The sequence below is a fragment of the Nycticebus coucang genome, chromosome 1 (genome assembly GCF_027406575.1).
Source record: "Nycticebus coucang isolate mNycCou1 chromosome 1, mNycCou1.pri, whole genome shotgun sequence".
NCBI classification, from domain to species: Eukaryota; Metazoa; Chordata; class Mammalia; order Primates; family Lorisidae; genus Nycticebus; species Nycticebus coucang.
Window position 1 is genome coordinate 14,310,154 of NC_069780.1, and position 20,863 is coordinate 14,331,016.

General features: G+C 37.8%; 1 protein-coding gene across 6 annotated transcripts in view; it reads right to left on the reverse strand.

Annotated features, from left to right (window-relative positions):
- Positions 1-20,863, reverse strand: part of WDFY3 (WD repeat and FYVE domain containing 3) — a 312,335-nt gene that overhangs the window by 42,183 nt on the left and 249,289 nt on the right. For 4 of the 6 annotated variants that reach the window (XM_053599268.1, XM_053599410.1, XM_053599186.1 and 1 more), the window contains 9 exons: positions 20,532-20,689; positions 19,289-19,366; positions 17,254-17,481; positions 10,408-10,461; positions 7,819-7,987; positions 4,593-4,756; positions 2,645-2,793; positions 1,171-1,291; positions 532-617 (listed from right to left, as the gene is read on the reverse strand). In XM_053599268.1, coding sequence (XP_053455243.1) covers positions 532-617; positions 1,171-1,291; positions 2,645-2,793; positions 4,593-4,756; positions 7,819-7,987; positions 10,408-10,461; positions 17,254-17,481; positions 19,289-19,366; positions 20,532-20,689 — 1,207 coding nt within the window. The remainder of the gene's footprint in view (positions 1-531; positions 618-1,170; positions 1,292-2,644; positions 2,794-4,592; positions 4,757-7,818; positions 7,988-10,407; positions 10,462-17,253; positions 17,482-19,288; positions 19,367-20,531; positions 20,690-20,863) is intronic. The other 2 variants (XM_053599488.1, XM_053599338.1) reach the window with 1 other exon arrangement.

A 20,863-nucleotide genomic window follows, 5' to 3' on the forward strand; every position in this document is an offset into this window, starting at 1 on the left:
AAACTATGGTGCAGTTTAGATTAACTGCATTATTTGGCTATTCTACTTATCCAAGAATGAAGGCATCCAATCTTTCTTGCAAAGCCAGAAAAGAGTCTTATGTCAATACAATTTCTATGGGAACTCAGTCCCTACATTCAATATCAAGGAATGGCATTGACATCATTTTTGTTAAAAGGAAGCAAGCCTGCTTTGAACTTGAAGTGTTTCGTGTCAAGCTACACTTTCACCATTCTTTTGTATTCAGAGGCACCGGACTTGGTGATAAAAGTAGCTTTTGCTGATCTCTCCTATAGCAGTTACCCAGAAGAAAAATGGCATGTCACAGTACAATTACACCACTTTAAAAGTCAGAAGAGTCAGATTTCACAAGGTTGGCAGAAAACAAACAAACAAAAAACACAAGCATCGTTAAAGATGTTGACTTACTGATCTAATTCTAGATTTTTTAAAAACTAGCTGGATTGGGAATGACTTCCCCCTCCCATCTCTTCCCATAATGGCATATAAAGTATTCCTGATAAACAAGACCTTTGATAGACTTTGTTTCTAATTCCTTTCTGAAAAGCCAGGAGGTAATTCCGTCCATCTCCAGAGAAAACTTCCACAGCAATAGGCTGAAATGATCAGGAAGAAAAACATTAAGAAAAAACTAAGTTCACAAATAAGTTTTTTTCTATTAACTTTTCCACTATAAATTTCTACAATGTTGAAGAAATTAATTTGTTGATTAAAAATTATTTTCAGGATTATGAATTCCCTGTAGATTATACTCCAAAATTACCAGATTTTTCTTATTTTGCTCAATTTATTTATAACATTTTTGAGCAATGATAAAATAATATATAAAATTACAACTTTGTAAAATCATAGTAAGTATGTAATTTTTGTATTAAAAGACAATGTTGATTTGGATACCTACAGGGAAAAGACAGAAAACAAGAATATCACCCAAATTTTAGGTTATGTTTAAAAAGGGAGAAATGCATTAGACAGTTATACATATGCCCCTGTGTCCTGGGACTGTCTATCATTCAACCAAATCTAAGGAATACCCTAAAGAACAGTTTGTATCTTACAGAGGGTTTTAACGGCACCTATCAGCTTTAAAATAATACATCTTCTAAATAAAGGACATGACAAAACCGTCAGCACCGCTGAATCACGCACCTGCAGGAGGTATCTCCTTTTATGCACTTCTTTGATGTCTTCATACGCGAAAATGCTGCATGTTCTCTTGAGCTGACTAGGGCCTTGCCTGGCTCCTCTGGGGATTATTGGCTCATGCATACTGTAGGCAGCCAAGAGGAAAAGGAAATAACCAAAACAGAGCAAGAGCAAACTGAATGCTCAACAAAGGGTGTGCTATTTTCAACATATGAACAGGATGGGTGAATAATCTATCAGAACTTTTAGTTAAAAAAAATATATTTAAAAGAATTTGTCAGCTACCTGATATACAAGAAAGCTCCTTTGAGATAAATCTATATCTAGATAGACACGCACACACACGCACACATTTGAGAGAGTCTCACTCTGTTGCCAGGGCTAGTGTGCAGTGGTGTCATCAGAGCTCACAGTATCCTCAAACTCCTGAACTCAAATGATCATCTTGCCTCAGCCTCTCCCAAGCAGCTGGGACAAGAGAGCACCCACCACCATGCCCGACTAATTTTTCTATTTTTTGTAGCAACGTTGCTCAGGCTTCATGAGTACCATTTTTAAAATCCTCTTATTACTGTCAGGACAAACTTACCTACCAGGCTTTAGTTAGCACAGTGCCTAAGCTTACATACTTTAGGGGCCAAGAAAATGCTTTAGTTTCTTTCAAAAGCAGGGGAAAAAACTGAACTTTTGGGAATGTTTTATTCTATGAGTATATTTATCTTTATGCTAACAGTCACAAAACATAATTTTTAATGATATTGTGTATGGAAGAAGGATCTACGAAAGTCATAATGTGATCCTGATTGTGGCTGTAGGTAATTATTTGAAATATCTGCTAGGGATCAACTATAAAGACCATGTTTACATTCAACACTGGTTATTTAAAATGTGAAAAGAAGAGAAAAAGTCTGTTCATTTTCTAAAGCTCAGCCTTATCTTGCTTCTAGCTTTGTTTGTCCTCTTGAGTTTTCCACACAGGACTGGCAGAAGAAAAGGATGGTGCATAAAACCCAGTTAACGCCTGCTGGTGCTTCTAGGGTGCTTAGAGTACCTGGTGACTCCCTTTCATTCATGAGTACTGGGCAGTGACCTGCATTTTGTCTACAACTGTGCATCTGTTAGATATTTTGAAAATGGAACCATTTATAAATTCAGCATGTTTATACTTGAATAGATCAAAAAACAAGTAACTTGGTGTCTGATACTATTAATGCACAGAAATAAATTTTATTTAGTTTTCACCTTGATAAACAGCCAAATTCTTTTCTTTATTGCCTTGAAATAAGTATTACCTTTATGAATATGTAAATATATTTATAAATATGTAAATATATTATATGTAAATATATTTACATATTCACAAAGGGGAGTAACATTACCTATAACGCAATTTTTCTAAATAAAAAAGAAACTACTCAAGTGTATTTTTGTCTTTTCAAGATAGCTGTTCTTTGTGTCTCTTCATTCATTTACTTACTTTGGAGGTAAGGTTTCAATATCTCTTATTTCCCTGGTTGCTGTCATGGTAAATCCATCAATCACATAAAAATGCTCTTTACCAAAAAGCAGCAGCCCTTCACTGGTGTCCAGGCCCTGGACTCGAGCACAACGGTACATGTGTTGGATCTAGAAAGAAGCCCAGACACTCATTAACACAGCTTTTTAAAAAGTTAATTTCTTTTTTTACTATTACAGCAATCTTTAAGCTAAGCACATCAAACCTGAGTCTAAGCATGTCAGGGAGAGTCAGCTGAGGCTGCAGTCTGATTGTTTCTGATTTTAGTAAAAGGAAATCACCATTCGCTCACCTCCATCCACTCTGCCCATCCCATCTCCTTCAATATTCAGTGTGTCTGTCTGTACTATATGCCAGGCATATACATGCTAGTTTGTACAAGTGATGAACAATTTAGACAAAGTTCCTGCTTTCCAGGATCTCATCCTGGGAGACAGGCAGCAAGCCTGGCAGGAAAGGGAACTGAGGCACATGTGTAAGGAGATTAGAACAGGACTATTCCCTACAGATGGTACAGAATGAACGGTACACGGCCTACTAGCCGCGGGTCGACTCCCAGTTCTGTCGCTTTGTAGACTGACTGGTTCGAGTTTCTCACTTTCTCTGAGTCTTCTCTTGCAAATTTCTAATATACCTCCTTGGCTTGTGAGAGTTAAGTGAGACAGACAACGTACATAACTAGGACAGGAACTATTGGTTGTTTTCTCATCCTTATAGTTCACTTTCCTCTTTTCCATCATAGCCTCTGGAAAAGGAACTGCGGAATTTGTCCTTATTCACTCCCCACCTGGATCCTGCCTCCCTGGCACACTGTTGGGCTATTGTTAAAAAGTCAAGCTTGGCAGAACTTGTACTTTCTGCATAGGAGGAAGGGTTGCTAAATCTCTCAGTGTAAGTATTGTTTTCTTTCCAAAGGGCAGTATCTAATTCTCAGTAAAAATTCTTTCTTGCTTAAACTCGGTTCAACATGAGTCAAGGAAAAAAATCAGCGATTAAATCAGAGTTAAACAAATGTCAAATAAATGTCATTTTGAATACACTTCCTGCACTATTCAAACTTAAAACAATTGGAGCAAAACTGTACCTATGAGATTATAAGTTTTAAAAATGAAAGCATTACAATACGTTTTCTGAAATATCTAAATATATGTCAATTTTCATTGCCACACTTGATTAATCTTGACATACTTTTAAGATCACTCTATTATAGTATACAATAATATATATACAGAAGAATGTTTATTTCCTCAGCATATAGCTTGGTAATTTTCAACTGCTAGCAACACAGTACGATCACCATCCAGGCCAGGAAACGACACTCCCGGCCCCAGGAGCCTCTTATGCTTTCCTCACATCTGAGGTCCTTTTACACGCACGCGATCTTTCCTTTATATATTGTCATTTAAGATAAATTAGGGCATAAATTTGAACGGAATTGTTTTAATTATATCCCAATTTCTGGTTATTACTTCTTAGTGGGTAACATCTCAAGGGTTATACCAACACCTAATGTAATAATAGGAAAAAAAGAACATCCTTTAAAAAGGTGATATTTACTACAAATCCATTCATTCCTTTATGTACCCAACCAATCACTCCTTCATTCAGAGGTTTACTGGATGTCTATTATGTGACTGTAACTGCCTATGGCAGTAGGGTTGACAGTAACAAACAGTGCTTGCCTATAAGGAGCTCACATTCAGGGGAAGAGGAATACACAAAAATAAATAATTAATGTATTCAGAGAGGTCAGAAGACCCTTGAAGACAGGAGAAGTACAGCGCCAAGCTCAAAAGTTGCTTAAAACTGTATTTTATTACCGAGGCTAAAACGTTTATCTTCCTTAACTGCCCTATCAACTGATAATGTGTTACTTAAATGCAATCCTTACTTTTCAGAAGCACAATACCTTTTCTCCTTCCTCCAGCAGGCGCAGCAAGGTGGCGTTGTCTGTCTTCTCCTCCTCTTCCATGGAGCTGCCCTCAGCAATCTGGTCTTGCAGCTGCTCCTGGTTCTCCTCATCTCCCCCATCAGGTGCAGATCGAGAGCGTTTCAGAGGAGGCTTGACCAGACCTGCATGTAACAACCAAGAGCCACTGTCGGAGGCACTACGGGAGCAGTTTAGTCTCAGTGTCATCCCTCCCACCCATTTCCAATCTGACACAATTCTGGAAGGCACAAGCAAGTGGTACAGTTCGGTGGTTAAGAGCACAGGCTCCGGAGTTCAATAGTTGGGTGACTTTGGAAAAGTATTCACACTTTCTGAACAGTTTTCACAGTATTCACAGTTTTCTCAACTGTGTAACTGGAACACAAGCCAGGCATGGTGGTACACACTTGTGATCCTAGCTGCTTGGGAGGCTGAGGCTGGAGGGTCACTTGAAGCAGAAGTCTGAGGCTACAGTGCATTGTAGCAGTGCCTGTGAAGAGCCACTGTGCTCCAGTCTGGACAATATAGTGAGACCCCTTCTCTATTAACAAACCAAATAAACCAAAAAAAATAAATAAACAAAAACAAAAACAACCGTGACGAGAATATCTATCTCAGGACAGAAGACTGTTGGAGGACTAAACGAGGTAATTCATGTAAAGTACTTAATATTATGTGTAATACATAATAAATTCTCAATCAGCATCAAATGATGATAAACAGAAAACTTAGAATAATTAATAGCAAGAATTATGTTGTTTATAGTCAGGTGTTATTGAGGGGATAGCATGAATAATCACTATCACAAAAAAGAAAAGATAGCAAGTTATAAACATGATTATAAAAAAAAATCCCACCTACATGAAGGGCTCATGAAGACTAATTCAGCCTCATTTCATAAGTGGAAGTATGGTTTTACATATGTGAATGAATATGACCAGGTCAGAAAGAACAAGAACAGAATTCCTTATACTATAGGGACAGATCATTAATTTGCTAATAAAGAAAACATTTTACTGCCAACATCGATTGACTTTATAAATACTCATAGGAGATATTAAAATCAGTTGATGATAATAACCAGTGCAATCCTAAAGTATGGAAAGTCCTCAAGATACTCTGAATTGCACATTAAATTAAATTAATATTCCTTAGTTGTGCCATCAAAAGAAACATTACACCTGCCAGGTATGGTTGCTCTAAACATTTTGGAAAAGCACAGTCCTCCTATTAAGAGTCTAATCCTCTGAACCTTAGTTATGTATTACGTTCACAGATGAAAGGGTCTAATAAGAAAGAGAGTGATCCTGCTAAGAGAGTCCACATAGGGAAAAGCTTGCAGCTACATTATTTTTAACTGAATGAATTAAAACCTCCAACTCCATGTCTAGTGTAACTCCTTGTACACTTGTGGTTTTAGCTCAATTAGAGATTAAGAAAATCAGGCCAGAGAAGTGAAGTACCAAAGACCCAAACAAATCATCTGACAAACTCTGTGGATTACACCTTGGCTTCTATTCAGCAACCAGAGCTTGGGACCCAATTCATTAAGTCTGGTGGTGGATGAACATGTTACATCAATTATGAAATGCTTAATAAGTTACATTAATCCCAAGAGAGACTAAGTATGTTACAATAATGGGAGAATATGATCACAGTTTAATTTTATTTTACTTACTCTTCCCCAGGCTGGAGTGCAGTGGTGGGATAACTCATTGCAGTCTCTAACTTCCGGGTTCATGCTGATCACAGATTCAGATGGTGTTTTTTGTTGACACAGTCATAGTCTACTAGTTTTTTAAACAATGGGATCTTAGGCAAAATTTTAACTTACTAACTTTAATTTTAAAAGTAACTTTTGATTTAAAGATCTTAAGTTACACTCTAGGGCTTTAGTTATAGAATGTAAAAAGATTTTTAAATTTGTGATAGATCAAAGGCTAATGGATTGATTTACTTATGTAATTAAATTGACTGAATCTCCATTTGCCCTAGTTGTGTCCAAAGCTATAAGGTGAGAAGAAATAATTTCTGCCTGTAAGGAAAACTTATAAATCAAAAAGAGAAAAACATACAGTGGGGGTAAAATCACTGAATGTGCTGTAAGATACATGAGCAAATATTATTGGTGGACACAGGAGCTGAAAAGGCTTCAGATAAGGATGATTTGATATTTGACCAGTGTGTTTAAGAATGGGTAGGATTTGTTAAGGTAAATACAGGTATGTCACGGAGAAGCTACAAGAAGGGCAAGAGAGTTTTTCACACTGACAAATACGTAAAAATACAGAAATAAAAAGTCTATGGACATTGTACTTTAGTCTAATTTTTCATCTACTGAGCTCTTAAGGTTTAGATTTGAGATAATCTCTCTTGGCTCACGGGAAGATCATTACTACATGTTACTAATGACATACTTAGGAGTTACTTTTATCAATATTATTTAGTTATTAGGAACTTAATTTAAAATAAAAGTGCTACTGGGGATTCTACCAAATACAATAAAAAAAAAAAAATCATTACACCAAGGGGCACATTACATTCATCTGTAGGCAATAAAGAAGAGTCAGTCGCTTTCGTTCTGGTAAAGAAATCAACCCCTAAGAAGGGTGAGATGGTAAATATGCATGGATATTTCTTTTCTTTTTTTTTGAGACAGAGTCTCACTATGTTACCCTCTATAGAGTGCCCTCACAGCAACCTCAAACTTTTGGGTTCAAGAGGTTCTCTTGCCTCAGCCTCCCAAGTAGCTGGGACTACAGGCACCTGCCACAATGCCTGGATATTTGTTGTTGCTGTTTTAGTTGTCATTGTTGTTTAGAAGGCCTGTGCCAGGTTCGAACCTGCCGTCCCCGATGTATGTGGCCGGTGCCCTAACCACTGAGCTACGGGCACTGAACCTGCATGGATACATTTATTGTCCTCGGTAGAGAGCCGTGGCGTCACAGCTCACAGCAACCTCCAACTCCTGGGCTTAAGCGATACCCTTGCCTCAGCCTCCCGAGCAGCTGGGACTACAGGCGCCCGCCACAACGCCCGGCTATTTTTTGTTGCAGTTTGGCCGGGGCTGTGTTCAAACCTGCCACCCTGCATGGATACTTTTAAGGCTGGCCTTTATGTTTACTGTTGCTCATATTTTCATATAAATTTGAATACCAAAATGCCCTAAATGATTCTGAATCAAAACCAAAGAGGAAGGGCTGACCTCTGACTTTGGCGATGGTGTCTTCCCCAGGCTCTGGTTCCTGCTGGGCAGCTTCACCTTCTGAACTCTCCACGATGGCATCCTGGACGATGGCTGGATTGCCAGAGGCCAGTCGCATGTAGTATTCTTTACTGTCATAACTTATGGCTCTTCTGTATCGAGCAGGTTTCTAAGACATAAAAGAAAATTGCTCAGATAATGATTTCCAAGAATTAAAACAAACTTCTTGGGGAAAGGTATGTTGACAGTTTCTTTGTGTTACCTTTTATAGAGGGATTTAATAGACTGTACATATACATAGTTAAATCCACAGACTTTTAGATTAAGTTTATTTTTAAATTGTACTGATATTTAAAAGTTACATGTAAAACAATTATTTGCAGTTTTGTTCTTTGTGAAATAAAAATAATCTCTAGCTTTTATGTTAGTTTCATACACCTTACTGACGTATCAGGAAACCTTCCTGCCCTGGAGAGAGAATGCCCGCTGTTGAGGAGCATGGACTTGAAGGAGACTATCTGGTCTGGCCAGAGCCTAGAACTTTGCTCCCACCCTACGCGAAGTAAGTGGGTCAGGTCTAAAGGGCTGCTATTCAATTAGAACAATCTGGGCAAGTGTTTACTTCAGATAGTTGGAGGTAGACACCCAGAACTGCTCTATTCTTTCCCATATTCCCATGTTTCATTGGGAATACTCTGGATGGCCAAATCCTTCTGAGATTCCTGACCCACTAGGGGATCCAGTGGTTTCAAGCTAGATGACACCCCGGTTATCTGTCGCTACTGGCTGGTGTCTCCAATCTGCCAATTCTCATCGTTTATTGTGTATAAGATCACGATAGATCAGGTTACTCACTAAACGAGTGTAGTAAGCAGAGTCATATTTCATTAGCTTTTATTCTCAAAACAGATTCCCCAGTTGAATTAAATTTTTTTTCCCTAAAGTCACAAACCATGAGAAATAAAGTTTTAAAATATCCTACAGTCAGAATTAGATCCCAGACTTTGGATTAACAATTAAGAAAAAAGCGGAATTTGGAACATACTTTAAAAAAACTTCCCTTTCTAAATATTATTTCTCCTTCCCTATGAATATCTAATTAAAAATAGTCTATTACCTGCCTACTCTTTAAATTCAAATGGTCAATATGCATCATCTGTAACAATGCTCATTTCAAGCAACATTTTTTTGTTAAGTAGTTTTCCAACTAAAAAGGAAAGTAAGTGTCCATCTGGGTGGAATATTTTGACTGAAATACTGAACTAATCTTTGGATTAAAGTTTACTAAGTGGCGGCGCCCGTAGCTCAGTGGGTAGGGCGCCAGTCACATACACTGAGGCTGGTGGGTTTGAACCCAGCCCAGGCCAGCTAAACAACAATGACAACTACAACAAAAAAAATAGCCAGGCATTGTGGTGGGTGCCTATAGTCCCAGCTACTTGGGAGGCTGAGGCAAGAGAATCACTTAAGCCCTAGAGTTTGAGGTTGCTGTGATCTGTGACAACACAGCACTCTATCGAGGGCGACATAGTGAGACTCTGTCTCAAAAAAAAAAAAAAAAATTTACTAAGTGACATCATAAAATCCTTCTTTTAATTGCAGGTACAGAGTCAGGGAACAGAGTTGCCAGTGAACTGATGAATGATACAGAGAAAATGGAGATTGAGAATATTACATGACATAGGAAGTATTAAAATGATACAAAATAATAATCGAGGCAAATGGCTGTAAGTACCAGTGAATAACATGTAAGAATACTACACTGTAGTATTTTAGAAAATGAAAGGAAGGAGGTAAACTTTGTACCATAACAATTCTGTATGAGGTATGAGAGGTATTTTCAACTCAAAAGTGCTAATATTTAAAAAGATGAAAGCATAGTTAGTGATGGGCAAGACAATGAATTAACAGATGTGAAACAGCATTTACTTGATTACCAACTTCAATACAGATTTCAACTTGATCCGCAAGGATTTTCCCTTAAATATTTTGAGGTACCTTTCTGTGTTGTAAAGAACTACATTTTTACTGGATTATGTATTTACTCTTTTTGGAAAATGAAAAGAATGTTTAAATCTTATGCTAATCAAAATAAATTAATATGAAATTATACATTAAAAAGTGATCACACTCTTAGTTTCCATTACTTCCTTCGGATTGAAAAAAGTATTTTTAAAAGAGAAGACTCTATCGCATTCTCAAAATATACACCTTTAATATCCAGAAGAATTAAATGAGAAATTGAAAAAAAAAAACAAAACGCTGACGATGCCAGGCTGCCCATTACTAACATGCTTCCTAATTTGTTAGTGTATGTGTGAAGCAGGACACAGTGTATCGTGAGAGCAGTGAGAACCCAGCCCATTAGTGAGCAGCACACAGCCCCGCAGAGCTCATCAGACAGCGCTGAGGAAGAGAGTACAACATCTCTCAGTGGGAATGAAGCCAACTTTTCACCTTCAAGGAACTTAAAGAACAAACTGAAAGCCAATTTTTAAAGTTAGTCTAGTCTACCATGCACAAATAACCACCCCCCAAAATAAAAAATTGCAAGTAGTTTGCATTATTTTATGGTAGTTTGTGTTTTACCTTTTGAGGAATGATATCATCAGGTGTCTCGGGCTGTTTACTTGGGATCTCAGACTGAAAATAGGGTATTAAGTATAGACACATCAGAAAAAAAAACATGAAGAGGAGTACAAAATTAAATTTTCTTGAGGATTGTATGAAATATGGAAGATGTTGTCACTCAGAGGAAATTAACATGATATCCTAAGCAGCTTAAATAATCAGTTTGCACCTGGAAGTTATTTTCTCAACGGTCAAAAGTAGTTTTAAGTGAAGCTTAAATATACCAAAAGTCTCAGTGTTACCAAACAGGACAAATTCTTAAAAATCACACAGATCAAACGTCAGCACTGGCTGCCATCTTCTTGGATGATTTACAGGTGATTCTTTAATATGGTTTCAAAAAGAGAGAATCAGAAATCAGGATCATGGAACCTGATACTAGCTAAAACATTTCATCTTCTTTTTCCTGTGCTTGTTCCCAAGTCTATAATGTAACCGGAGCAACTACCTGGTTAAACGATCACCTGCAGCAGTGGTCCCCAACCTTTTTAGCACCAGGGACTGGTTTTATAAAAGACTATTTTTCCACTATTAGGGGTGGGATGAGGAATGGTTTGGGGATGATTTAAACACATTTTATGTTCACTTCAGACTATGAGGTATGAGAGTCTCGATCCCTCGCACGTGCACTCTGGAGTAGGGCTGGCACTCCCAGGAGAATCTGATGCCACCGCTTATTCACCAGGAGGTGAAGCTCAGGCGGTGATGTGACAATAGGGATGGCTGTGAATACAGATGAAGTAGCCGCTCACCGCCTGCCACGTGACCCAGTTCCTAATGGGCCGTAGACAGGGGCCAGTCCTCAGCCGGGGGTTGGGCACTGCAGATCTACCATTCCACAGAAATCACTCAGGGCTTATTAGTAAAAGAAACACCCTCCCAAAAGCTCAAGAACCCACTTTCTTTACTACTTTCACCATCGCAGAAAGGCTGGAAGCAGACAGTCACTGGATCATCTACCCCTGGACAAAAGGGTTTTTTGCTTTTTTTTTTTTTGCAGTTTTTTTTGGCTGGGGCTGGGTTTGAACCCACCACCTCTGGCATATGGGGATAGCACCCTACTCCTTTGAGCCACAGGCACTGCCCACAAAAGGGTTTTTTAAAGGGACCTTTTTTAGGGCGGCGCCTGTGGCTTAAAGAAGGAGAGCACTGCCCCATATACCGGAGGAAGAGGGATCTTTTTTAAAGGAACTAGGTAGTTGCTTTAAATTTTATTCTCAGACTCAAATCCTGATTAACAAGGCTGTTTTCTTGTGAAGCACACAGCTTATTCAAGTAGGCACACAAACAGCTACAGATGGACAAAAGGGTGGCCAAGATCCATTTCTAAACTTTTTTCCTTTTCATGGTTTGTATCAGGCAATGACTTCTGGTCTTCTGGTACCTCTCCTACAGTAAACTTGAGCAGGCAAATGTTTGCTTATGTAGGAAAAACAAACACCACACCTCTACACATACTCTCAAAATTTTCACATGGTTTTAGCAGACCTTTCTTCTTAAAATTGAACTTGTCGAAGTATACCTTATACCAAAGAATAATCTTTAAAATCTACATCAATGTTCTCTACCTTAGTAAGGATTTCTATTACATAAGTGTAGGGTATACATCCGTTAAAGCTCACTGAATGGAATAAAATAAAATAAAAATAAAATAAAATAAAAAATTTTAAAGGCAATAACAGATCAGAAAATCCAACATTAAAAAAAGAGACACAGAAGAAAATAATCATTGAGTGGTGCACGTAAAGTCTGTATATTTCAAGGTACATAAAATTTATCTCAGTGAAAAAAGAATTATAAACAAATACTGAACTCTTACAAAACACATGTATAAGTAAAGGGTACTCATTCTGCAACTACTTTAAAATTCATAAAAAAATAGACTGTTGGATATATATGTATAAATAATAAAGCAAAATGGACCAATTATTACTGTCAAACCCAATTCTGATGCTCATTATCTATACTTGTAATCAGAATGTGGGTAGACTCTTCCATATATACCCTTATAATTTTTCCTACAGCACATGATACAGTGCCAGTTTAATACAAATTGCTCACTGACTGAGATTCTTATTTTACTAAAAGGCCCAGCTTTCAATAGCAAATACATATGTTACACTAATAACTTTCATGTTACGGTTCTCTTTTATTCATAAGGTACCATTATATTATTATTATGATTGCTTATATAGAAATCTGTACTTTTCAAAGTCAGGGTTTCTAAAAAATAATTTTATGGTCTTTTTATATTACATTTTTGTATAATGTTGGCAACGTAATTTCCCAAATGTGTTGTTTTGTTTCTATGAGTCTTTCTCTAAGTTACATAAAAATACATGGAGGCAGCCACAAAAGACTACCTTATTAGAAAAGAAACTTCAGGGCGGTGCCTGTGGCTCAGCTGGTAGGGTGCCGGCCCCATATACTGAAGGTGGCAGGTTCAAACCCGGCCCCCCCCCCCAAACTGCAACAAAAAATAGCCAGGCGTTGTGGCAGGCACCTGTAGTCCCCGCTTCTCCGGAGGCTGAGGCAAGAGAATCACCTAAGCCCAGGAGTTGGAGATTGCTGTGAGCTGTGACACCATAGCACTCTGTCGAGGGTGATAAAGTGAGACCCTACCTCAAAAAACAAAAAAAAGGCAAAGAAACTCCAAAGTATGTTCATTAGCATCCAGTCCCTGAGCAAACCAAAATTTATCATACACCAAAAGGTATACAATAAAATCTTCAGCTCAATAATCTCTGGAAAGAGTAGTAAATGTGTTTGAAATTATTTATTCTGTAAAAATATGGGGACTATAAAATTAAAGACTAATTATTTAAATATGATATCTTAAATTGCAGTATGTGGGATCTTAATTCCTTCCTTATGATTCAGAGTAAAGAAGAGAATTGCTTAAAAACAGTCAGATTTTGTATTTTCATAACATCCCAGGATTATATCTTAACACTATAATTGATATTGCAGTTTAAAATATAAAACTACAGTATAAGTCAATGTAGCTGTTTTAGTTATGAAAACTACCCCCCAAGGAAAGCAACTGTGTAATGAGAATAAACTATTTTCATGAAAGAACACAGAATTTTTTACATGTACATAATTTTTCTCAGGACATTAAAAATTATTACCGTTTCTCTTATTATAACAATTTTGGTTCATAAACTTCCAAGGCTTTAAAGTCTGTATCAAATGAAACACTGAATCACTAAAATATGTTCTATGTTCTATAAATAAACATCCAATTTAAAATAAAGATAAAATTCAAAGCTTACAATAATAAGTTATACAGGATGTAACATTGTCAAGTCACTTTAATGACTAAAAATTACCTGACTCATTTTCTAATACACCAAGTTTTTAAAACAAGAAATTAACTTTTTAATCATCACTATATTCTTCAGTTTAGTGGCAAGACTAAAAAGGTAAATTATTCTTGCCAAACAAATTAAAAGATCAAATCATTTGCCCTTGATAGGTAAAAGCCTGTTTTAGCATTATGAGCCTTCAGAGAAATGTTTAGGTTGGTACACACCTGTGATATCCCAAGAAGTACTGACTGTATTTATGGAAGTCTGAAGGACTGGTCTCCAACTCTAGGAAGCAGTTTAATACAGTACAAGGTGGAGATGGGTTTACTATGGGGGTAACACAGCTTAAACTTCAGGGGTCCTCACTTCCCATGGGTCCCCTTCAAAACTCTGAAAGAAGAGCCCTAGTAATTTTGTACTTATAATTTTATACTCTTTTTCTTACAGAGCTCTGTCAGTCATTAGAGTTTAAACAACTCCAGGGCCCATAAAATCTGATATTAGCCTTTTATAGTGGAAAAAAATTCAGATTTAGGAAAATTCTAGAGTGTTGAACAGGAAGCAATGGAAAAAAATCTATCACTCAAGGAAGACAATGCTGGCAGTCCATTCAATCAACGTTTATTAAGTATTAGACACTATGCTGACATCTGAGAGACAAAACCTAATTTGGAATATACTCACCATCTATGGGCAATTTCACAAAACAAGTAAACATGGAAATCTTTTCTTTTTTCAAAGTTATTCAACCATTAAGGGACCACTGAATTACACTCATACCTTACCCTGCTACTTAGTAGCTGGAAGGTAAAAGGAATTATCTTAGGTTTCAGTTCCTCATCTGCAGAACTGGGACACTAATGAACTGTACTTCAGAGGGCCGTTGCAAGGCTGAAGAGGCAGAGCAGGGCACCTAGCTTGTGGCGCTTTGTGAATATCAGCTTTTCTTTTTGATTTAGTAGAAGTCAGTGGGGTAACAGATACTTCTACTTTTTAAAAATTTGTTTTCAACATTGCCAGAATGCATATTCCAGAAGACAAAAGTGAACATGTAATGGCATTTCAAATTTACAAAAGATTTTGAACAGCCAAAAACAAAATAAAGATTATTCATTCAGAAAATTTTATCATAGCAGGGTAACCATGACTCTTGTTTGACTATACAATGTGAATTCTACATTCTGTAACTGTCTCCCTTCCTTGCTTGCTTTTTCCTTTCATGTAAATTTATCTCCAACATCTCTCAACTGCCTTGTATTTTCCAATATGTAATCCATCTGTTAAAAATAAGTTCCATATGGTACAGACTCACTTATGAGAGTGTTTGTTAGAGATTTCACAGGCTGGTGAACTCCTCTGCTTAGTTAACATGCTGATGATACTAAGGTTATAGGTGTAAACTCTGAAGAGGATACTTTGTTTTTAAGTGATATAGAAGTTTAAATATACTTTTATGAACAAATGACCTTACAAAAAAGGAAAGGAGCACAGATAAAAACATGATCATTGGAAAAATAGCAGTATATGCTTTAGTCCTATCAAAATAGGAAGTTGGTCACATATTTGAGAGAACATATTCATGTTTTAGTATTCTTGAATGGATTCAATGTAGATGAATGTTGACTCAGTAAAATATTTTATGAAATCGCTGAAGGCTTAAATTCTTAATGATTATTTGTGTGGGGAAAAATAAAATAGAGACTGTATTACTACTTTGCTCTTATAAAAGTAGTAGCTAGAAAAGGCTGCAAAAATATTGGGGGTGGGGGGTGGTGGCTTGGGGCCTGTAGCTCAGTGGCTAGAGTGCCAGCCACATACAATGGAGCTGGCGGGTTTAAATCCAGCCCAGGCCTGCCAAACAACAATGACAACTACAACCAAAAAAAAAAAAAAAATAGCCGGGCATTATGGTGGGCACCTGTAGTCCCAGCTACTTGGGAGGCTGAGGCAAGAGAATCACTTAAGCCCAAGGAGTTTGAGGTTGCTGTGAGCTGTGACGCCATGGCACTCTACCGAGGGCAACAAAATTAGACTCTGTCTCAAAAATAAAAACACAAAGTACATATATATATGCTAATTTTTTTTACATAGTGCCCAGGATTAGAAGTTACAGAGCTTTAAGGTACAACTATATAAAGTATGGTCTTCTTGACAGAATTGAATGGCTTTAAGCAAAGTACATTTTATAGTGCCATCTTCAAAAATCTTAAATAACTATTGGCAGGAGCTAAGCCTCTATTCTTTAAAAAAAAAAAAATCTTACAGTAAATTGTCAAATTATTAATTATCTACATTTATGGAGTACAAAACGGTCTTTTTTTTTTTTTTTTTTTGTAGAGATAGAGTCTCACTCTATCATTCTCAGTAGTGTGCCGTGGTGTCATACTGCTCACAGCAACATCCAGCTCCTGGGCTTAAGCGATTCTCTTGCCTCAGCCTCCCGAGTAGCTGGGACTACAGGTGCCCGCCACAACGCCTGGTTATTTTTTTGTTGCAGTTCAGCAGGGGCCGGGTTTGAACCCGCCATCCTTGGTATATGGGGCCGGTGCCCTACTCACTGAGCCATAGGTGCCTCCCCAAACGGTGTTATATATATGGATCTGAATGATTAAACTTAGCTAATGAACATACCTCTCACCTCAAATACTTATTTTTTGTGTTGAGAACATTGAAATTTACTCTCTTTAGCAATTTAAAAACATACTGTACATTTTTAACTACAGCATTACGGCATGCAATAGATCTCAACAAATGTACTCTTCCTGGCTAAATGAAACTCTGTACCCTTGATGGCATATCTCCCCACTCCCCAACCTCAGCCTCTGGTGACCACCATTCTCCTTTCTGCTCTGAGTTCAACTGTTTCAAGTTTCTCACTGAGATCACATGGTGTTCGTCCTTCTGCAATGGCTTATTTCACTTAGATGTTCTCCAGCTTCACCCATGTTGTCACAAATGACAGATTTCTTTCTCTCTTTCAAAGGCTGAATAGTTTCCCGCTGTGTATACACGCCACATTTTCTTTGTCCATTCATCTGCTGATGAACACTAGGTTGATTTTAGGATCTATATCCCAGGCAGCATGAGGACAGAGGTTGAATCAGTGAGTACGAGATGAACAGAGCCGTGATTTTTGGCAGAGAGAAAAAAGAGGCACTGGAAGAATCTGAGGTACCTCATATTACACAATCTGAGCACGTATACAGTGCCTATTCTATGCTAAACACAGTGCTAGTGTTTAGCACTCCTAAGTGCTTCACTAATTTTAACTGACTTAATTCTCCTACCAAACCCATGAGGTGGACTATTATTTCACTATGATGTCTCTCTACTACAGAGTTGCATCTTTGTATTTTACTACCATTATCAATTTAATACAGTTTGTGTATTTTCCAAATTGGTTATTTTAGGTAATGCACCTAAAGAGGAAAAATGTGTACACAGAAAAGAAAAAAGTGAGAGTTGTTACAAACATTTAATTCTGCATACTCACCGCCACATTAGTCTCTTGCTCTGTTTCTGGCACGTAGGGGTAATGGTTATAAAACATATCATTTCGCACCATCTTCTTTCTCATCCTGCAAGGCCCTTCTGTCATCTCCAGCATCCACTTGTCTAGATGGGAGCCAATGGGAGGGCCCCACAGCCCCCGCTCCCGCAGCAGCTCGCACTCCATCTGGCACCACTCCTCCGTCACGTACTTGAGGGCATTCTGCTGGCGCTGACGGGAAAGAGTCCAGGTTGGTGGCCAAGCAAAAGCAGAAGTAACAATACAAAGTCTACAAGTCGGTGAGAATCAGTTACTATTTGGAAACCAGAATAATCCACATTATTTCTGTCAATTATTATAAAAGTAAAAATGACATTTATTTATGGTTAAAGTAAACTGATAATTTAGGGAGGATGTGGCGTTTGTTGTGAGGATCCAAAAGATGATTTTTTTAGTGCCAAGTAAATGACAGACGCGTACAGGGTAGGGTATGTAACACAGTCAGACAGAGTTGAAGGAACTTTGTTTCTCCGGCACAGAAAAAATGGTAATACTACTTATGAAAATATACTTGAAAAAGCCCTATGAGTTAGTTAATACGTAAACATGGTATGTTAAGGATGCCATAAAATTTGGAAAAGAGTTACTAGAACCTGTACAGGAGAAATTTTAGAACTCAGATCAAGAAATAATGCCAACAGACTAGATCAATGGTAAGCTTGGTAAATGTTTCCAAAGATTTCAGATGAAGAACAAAAACATGCACTACTGATAGGGAACTTGACTTTCACATAAAATTCAAAGAAAAACCATTTTCTATTGACACTGGGATAGATCAAAACAATTTTACTTAAATGGAAATTATATCATGGCAGAGTTCTTTTTGTTTGTCAAATGACAAGATGTATAACATTTCAACAGTAGGTGATTATAACTAACTTACCTAATGAGTCACAGACTCATTAATATAATCTAAGTAGAAAAATACCAATTTTAAAAATATAATAGTAAAGTTTGAGTGAATAATTATAATACTACACATCACAACAGTACTTATGTGTACCTTGAGGAGGGAACTTAAGGATCTCCTGTTATATCCCCAAAATATTAGCAGCTAATCATTCAGGAATCTTTAATAGATTTAAAATGGCTGCTATGGAAATAAAATATTTCGTATAAGCTTTTGAGTAATTATGAGTTCACCGAGGGTATTTCATGATCTTTATTTTTCACTGACACAATCACCAGGGACTTGTAGCATAGTGAAAATGGAATTTCATTCATCCTGTAATTTTTATTTTTTTTTTTTTGTAGAGACAGAGTCTCACTTTATGGCCCTCGGTAGAGTGCCGTGGCCTCACACAGCTCACAGCAACCTCCAACTCCTGGGCTTAAGCGATTCTCTTGCCTCAGCCTCCCGAGTAGCTGGGACTACAGGCACCCGCCACAATGCCCGGCTATTTTTGGTTGCAGTTCGGCCGGGGCCGGGTTTGAACACGCCACCCTCGGTATATGGGGCCGGCGCCTTACCGACTGAGCCACAGGCGCAGCCCCATCCTGTAAATTTTTTTTATAAATTTTAAGAGACTTGTTAAAGGTCTGAAAAGACCTCATTGTTAACATTTTTACTTATATTAGGAACAAAAATCTGCACTCCGTCAGTAGTGAGTACCAACAGTATTCACCTCTGATTCCATTTGTTGCTTTTTCTTTTCTTTTTTTTTTTTTAATTTCAGATTAATATGAGGGTACAAATGATTAGGTTACTTTGTTCGAGGTCTTCGCCCAGGGGGTGTGCTGTTTACCCTTACATTGTGCCCATTTGTTGCTTTTTCAAATGTAGTTTAAAGAAGATTCAAAATTTTCATCTTAAAATCAATGGCCAAAGTAGCTGATGGCAGGGATAATTAAAATCATCATCATCTGATGAGTGCAGTTCAGCAATGCACTCTGGAAATGGTCTGGAAGGTATCAGTAGAAACAGTCGTCGCTTCCAAGGAATGCAAAATAAACCATTACTCTGATCTGAAATTCTTACCTCCTGGTATTCCTTGTACTGTGTATCTACCAAGTCGCGAACAACAGCGATATGTGTAAACATCCACTGAGAAATCTCCTAACAATGGATGGAAAAGTCTTAATTACTCCATGGATTTCCTGGCAAATGAGTTAACTACCTTGAAACTAATACTTGAACATTAATTAAAATCCTGTCTAAGGCACCCACTATAGAAAACAAACCCAAAAACATTTGGAATGAATTTTGTTCGATGAATCAGATGAAGGGTAGTGTGATGGAGACCTGCAGTGCTCTCCAGCCCCTCAATCCCCTTCAGGGAAGGGCTATCTGTCCAGCTCCCCAAGTGCTGTCAACGCCTTCAGGGACAGGTCAGCTGCAGAGAGCCGCTGGGTGATCTGGGTGTAAGAAGCTCAGCCTTTCAGCTCAGTACAGATCAGCTCTGACAGGCTCCTCTGGCCTCAAGCCTCCACCTAGGTCAGCCAGGGCTGTCGCCAAGACTGCACTCAGTCCTGCTTCCCTCTCCTCCCTCCCATGGGTACTGATCCCACGGGGACCCTAACATAGACCCTGCACACTGGACTCCATCTCTGGTATTCTTCCTGGAAAACAACCTGACACAGGAAAGACTAGCATACACGATTCCTCTCAGACCCTTTGCCACTTAGATTCTGGGATGATGAAGAAACCCTGATGAGTTAGAAGTTAATGCTAGTGGGAGATGAGTTCTTTAAAATACCAATCACAACAGAATTATTAAAAATTTAAAAAGCCTTGTTCTGTTACTGCTTTAAAATCTATAACTATCAGTAACATTATTGAAAGTTGGAAAAATTGGGAGAAAATTCTCCATGGTCTGATCTTATATCCATCTGTGAATCCCATTTTATGTCCAATTATAAAATGGATGTAATGCACAGCACCCATATGCAATTTTATCATAATAAAATGGAAAAAGATCCCATAATCTGAGTTACTTCTCTTGTCTAAAGCAAAACACAGAGAAGTTCCATTTCAAATCATTTCCTTATACATGTTAAGGGTATTATATAACATACTACCCCGTTTCCCCGAAAATAAGACAGTGTCTTATTTTAAGGTGTGCTCCTAAAGATGCGCTAGGTCTTATTTTCAGGGGACGTCTTATCGGGCCTGTAAGTAGGTCTTATTTTCGGAGGATGTCTTATTTTGGGGAAAACAGGGTACAGCCAAACCTTGAAATACAAATTCCTAGTAACATCATCAGCAAAACTAAACAAAGTACCTGGGTGGAGAGACTGTGTTTATTGAGACCACTTTCCTTTCGATTCCTTCTCGATCCTGTTAACTTGGAAAGACCGAAGCCACTGCTGACACGGGACAATTTGGACTGCGTGGTGGGCACCAAGGCCTCTCCTCGACTTATGCATTTCTTTTCATGAGCTATGAAATTAAAATTACATTGTTTTAAAATTTCTCCATTTAATTATGAGTCTTATTTTTAATAGTTTCGTACCACTGTTATGAACAATAATACCATAGTTATCAAAAGCAGCATATACACATATTCCCTGAGTTACAAATACCAGACTGATGTATGACTTGCACTTTCAGACA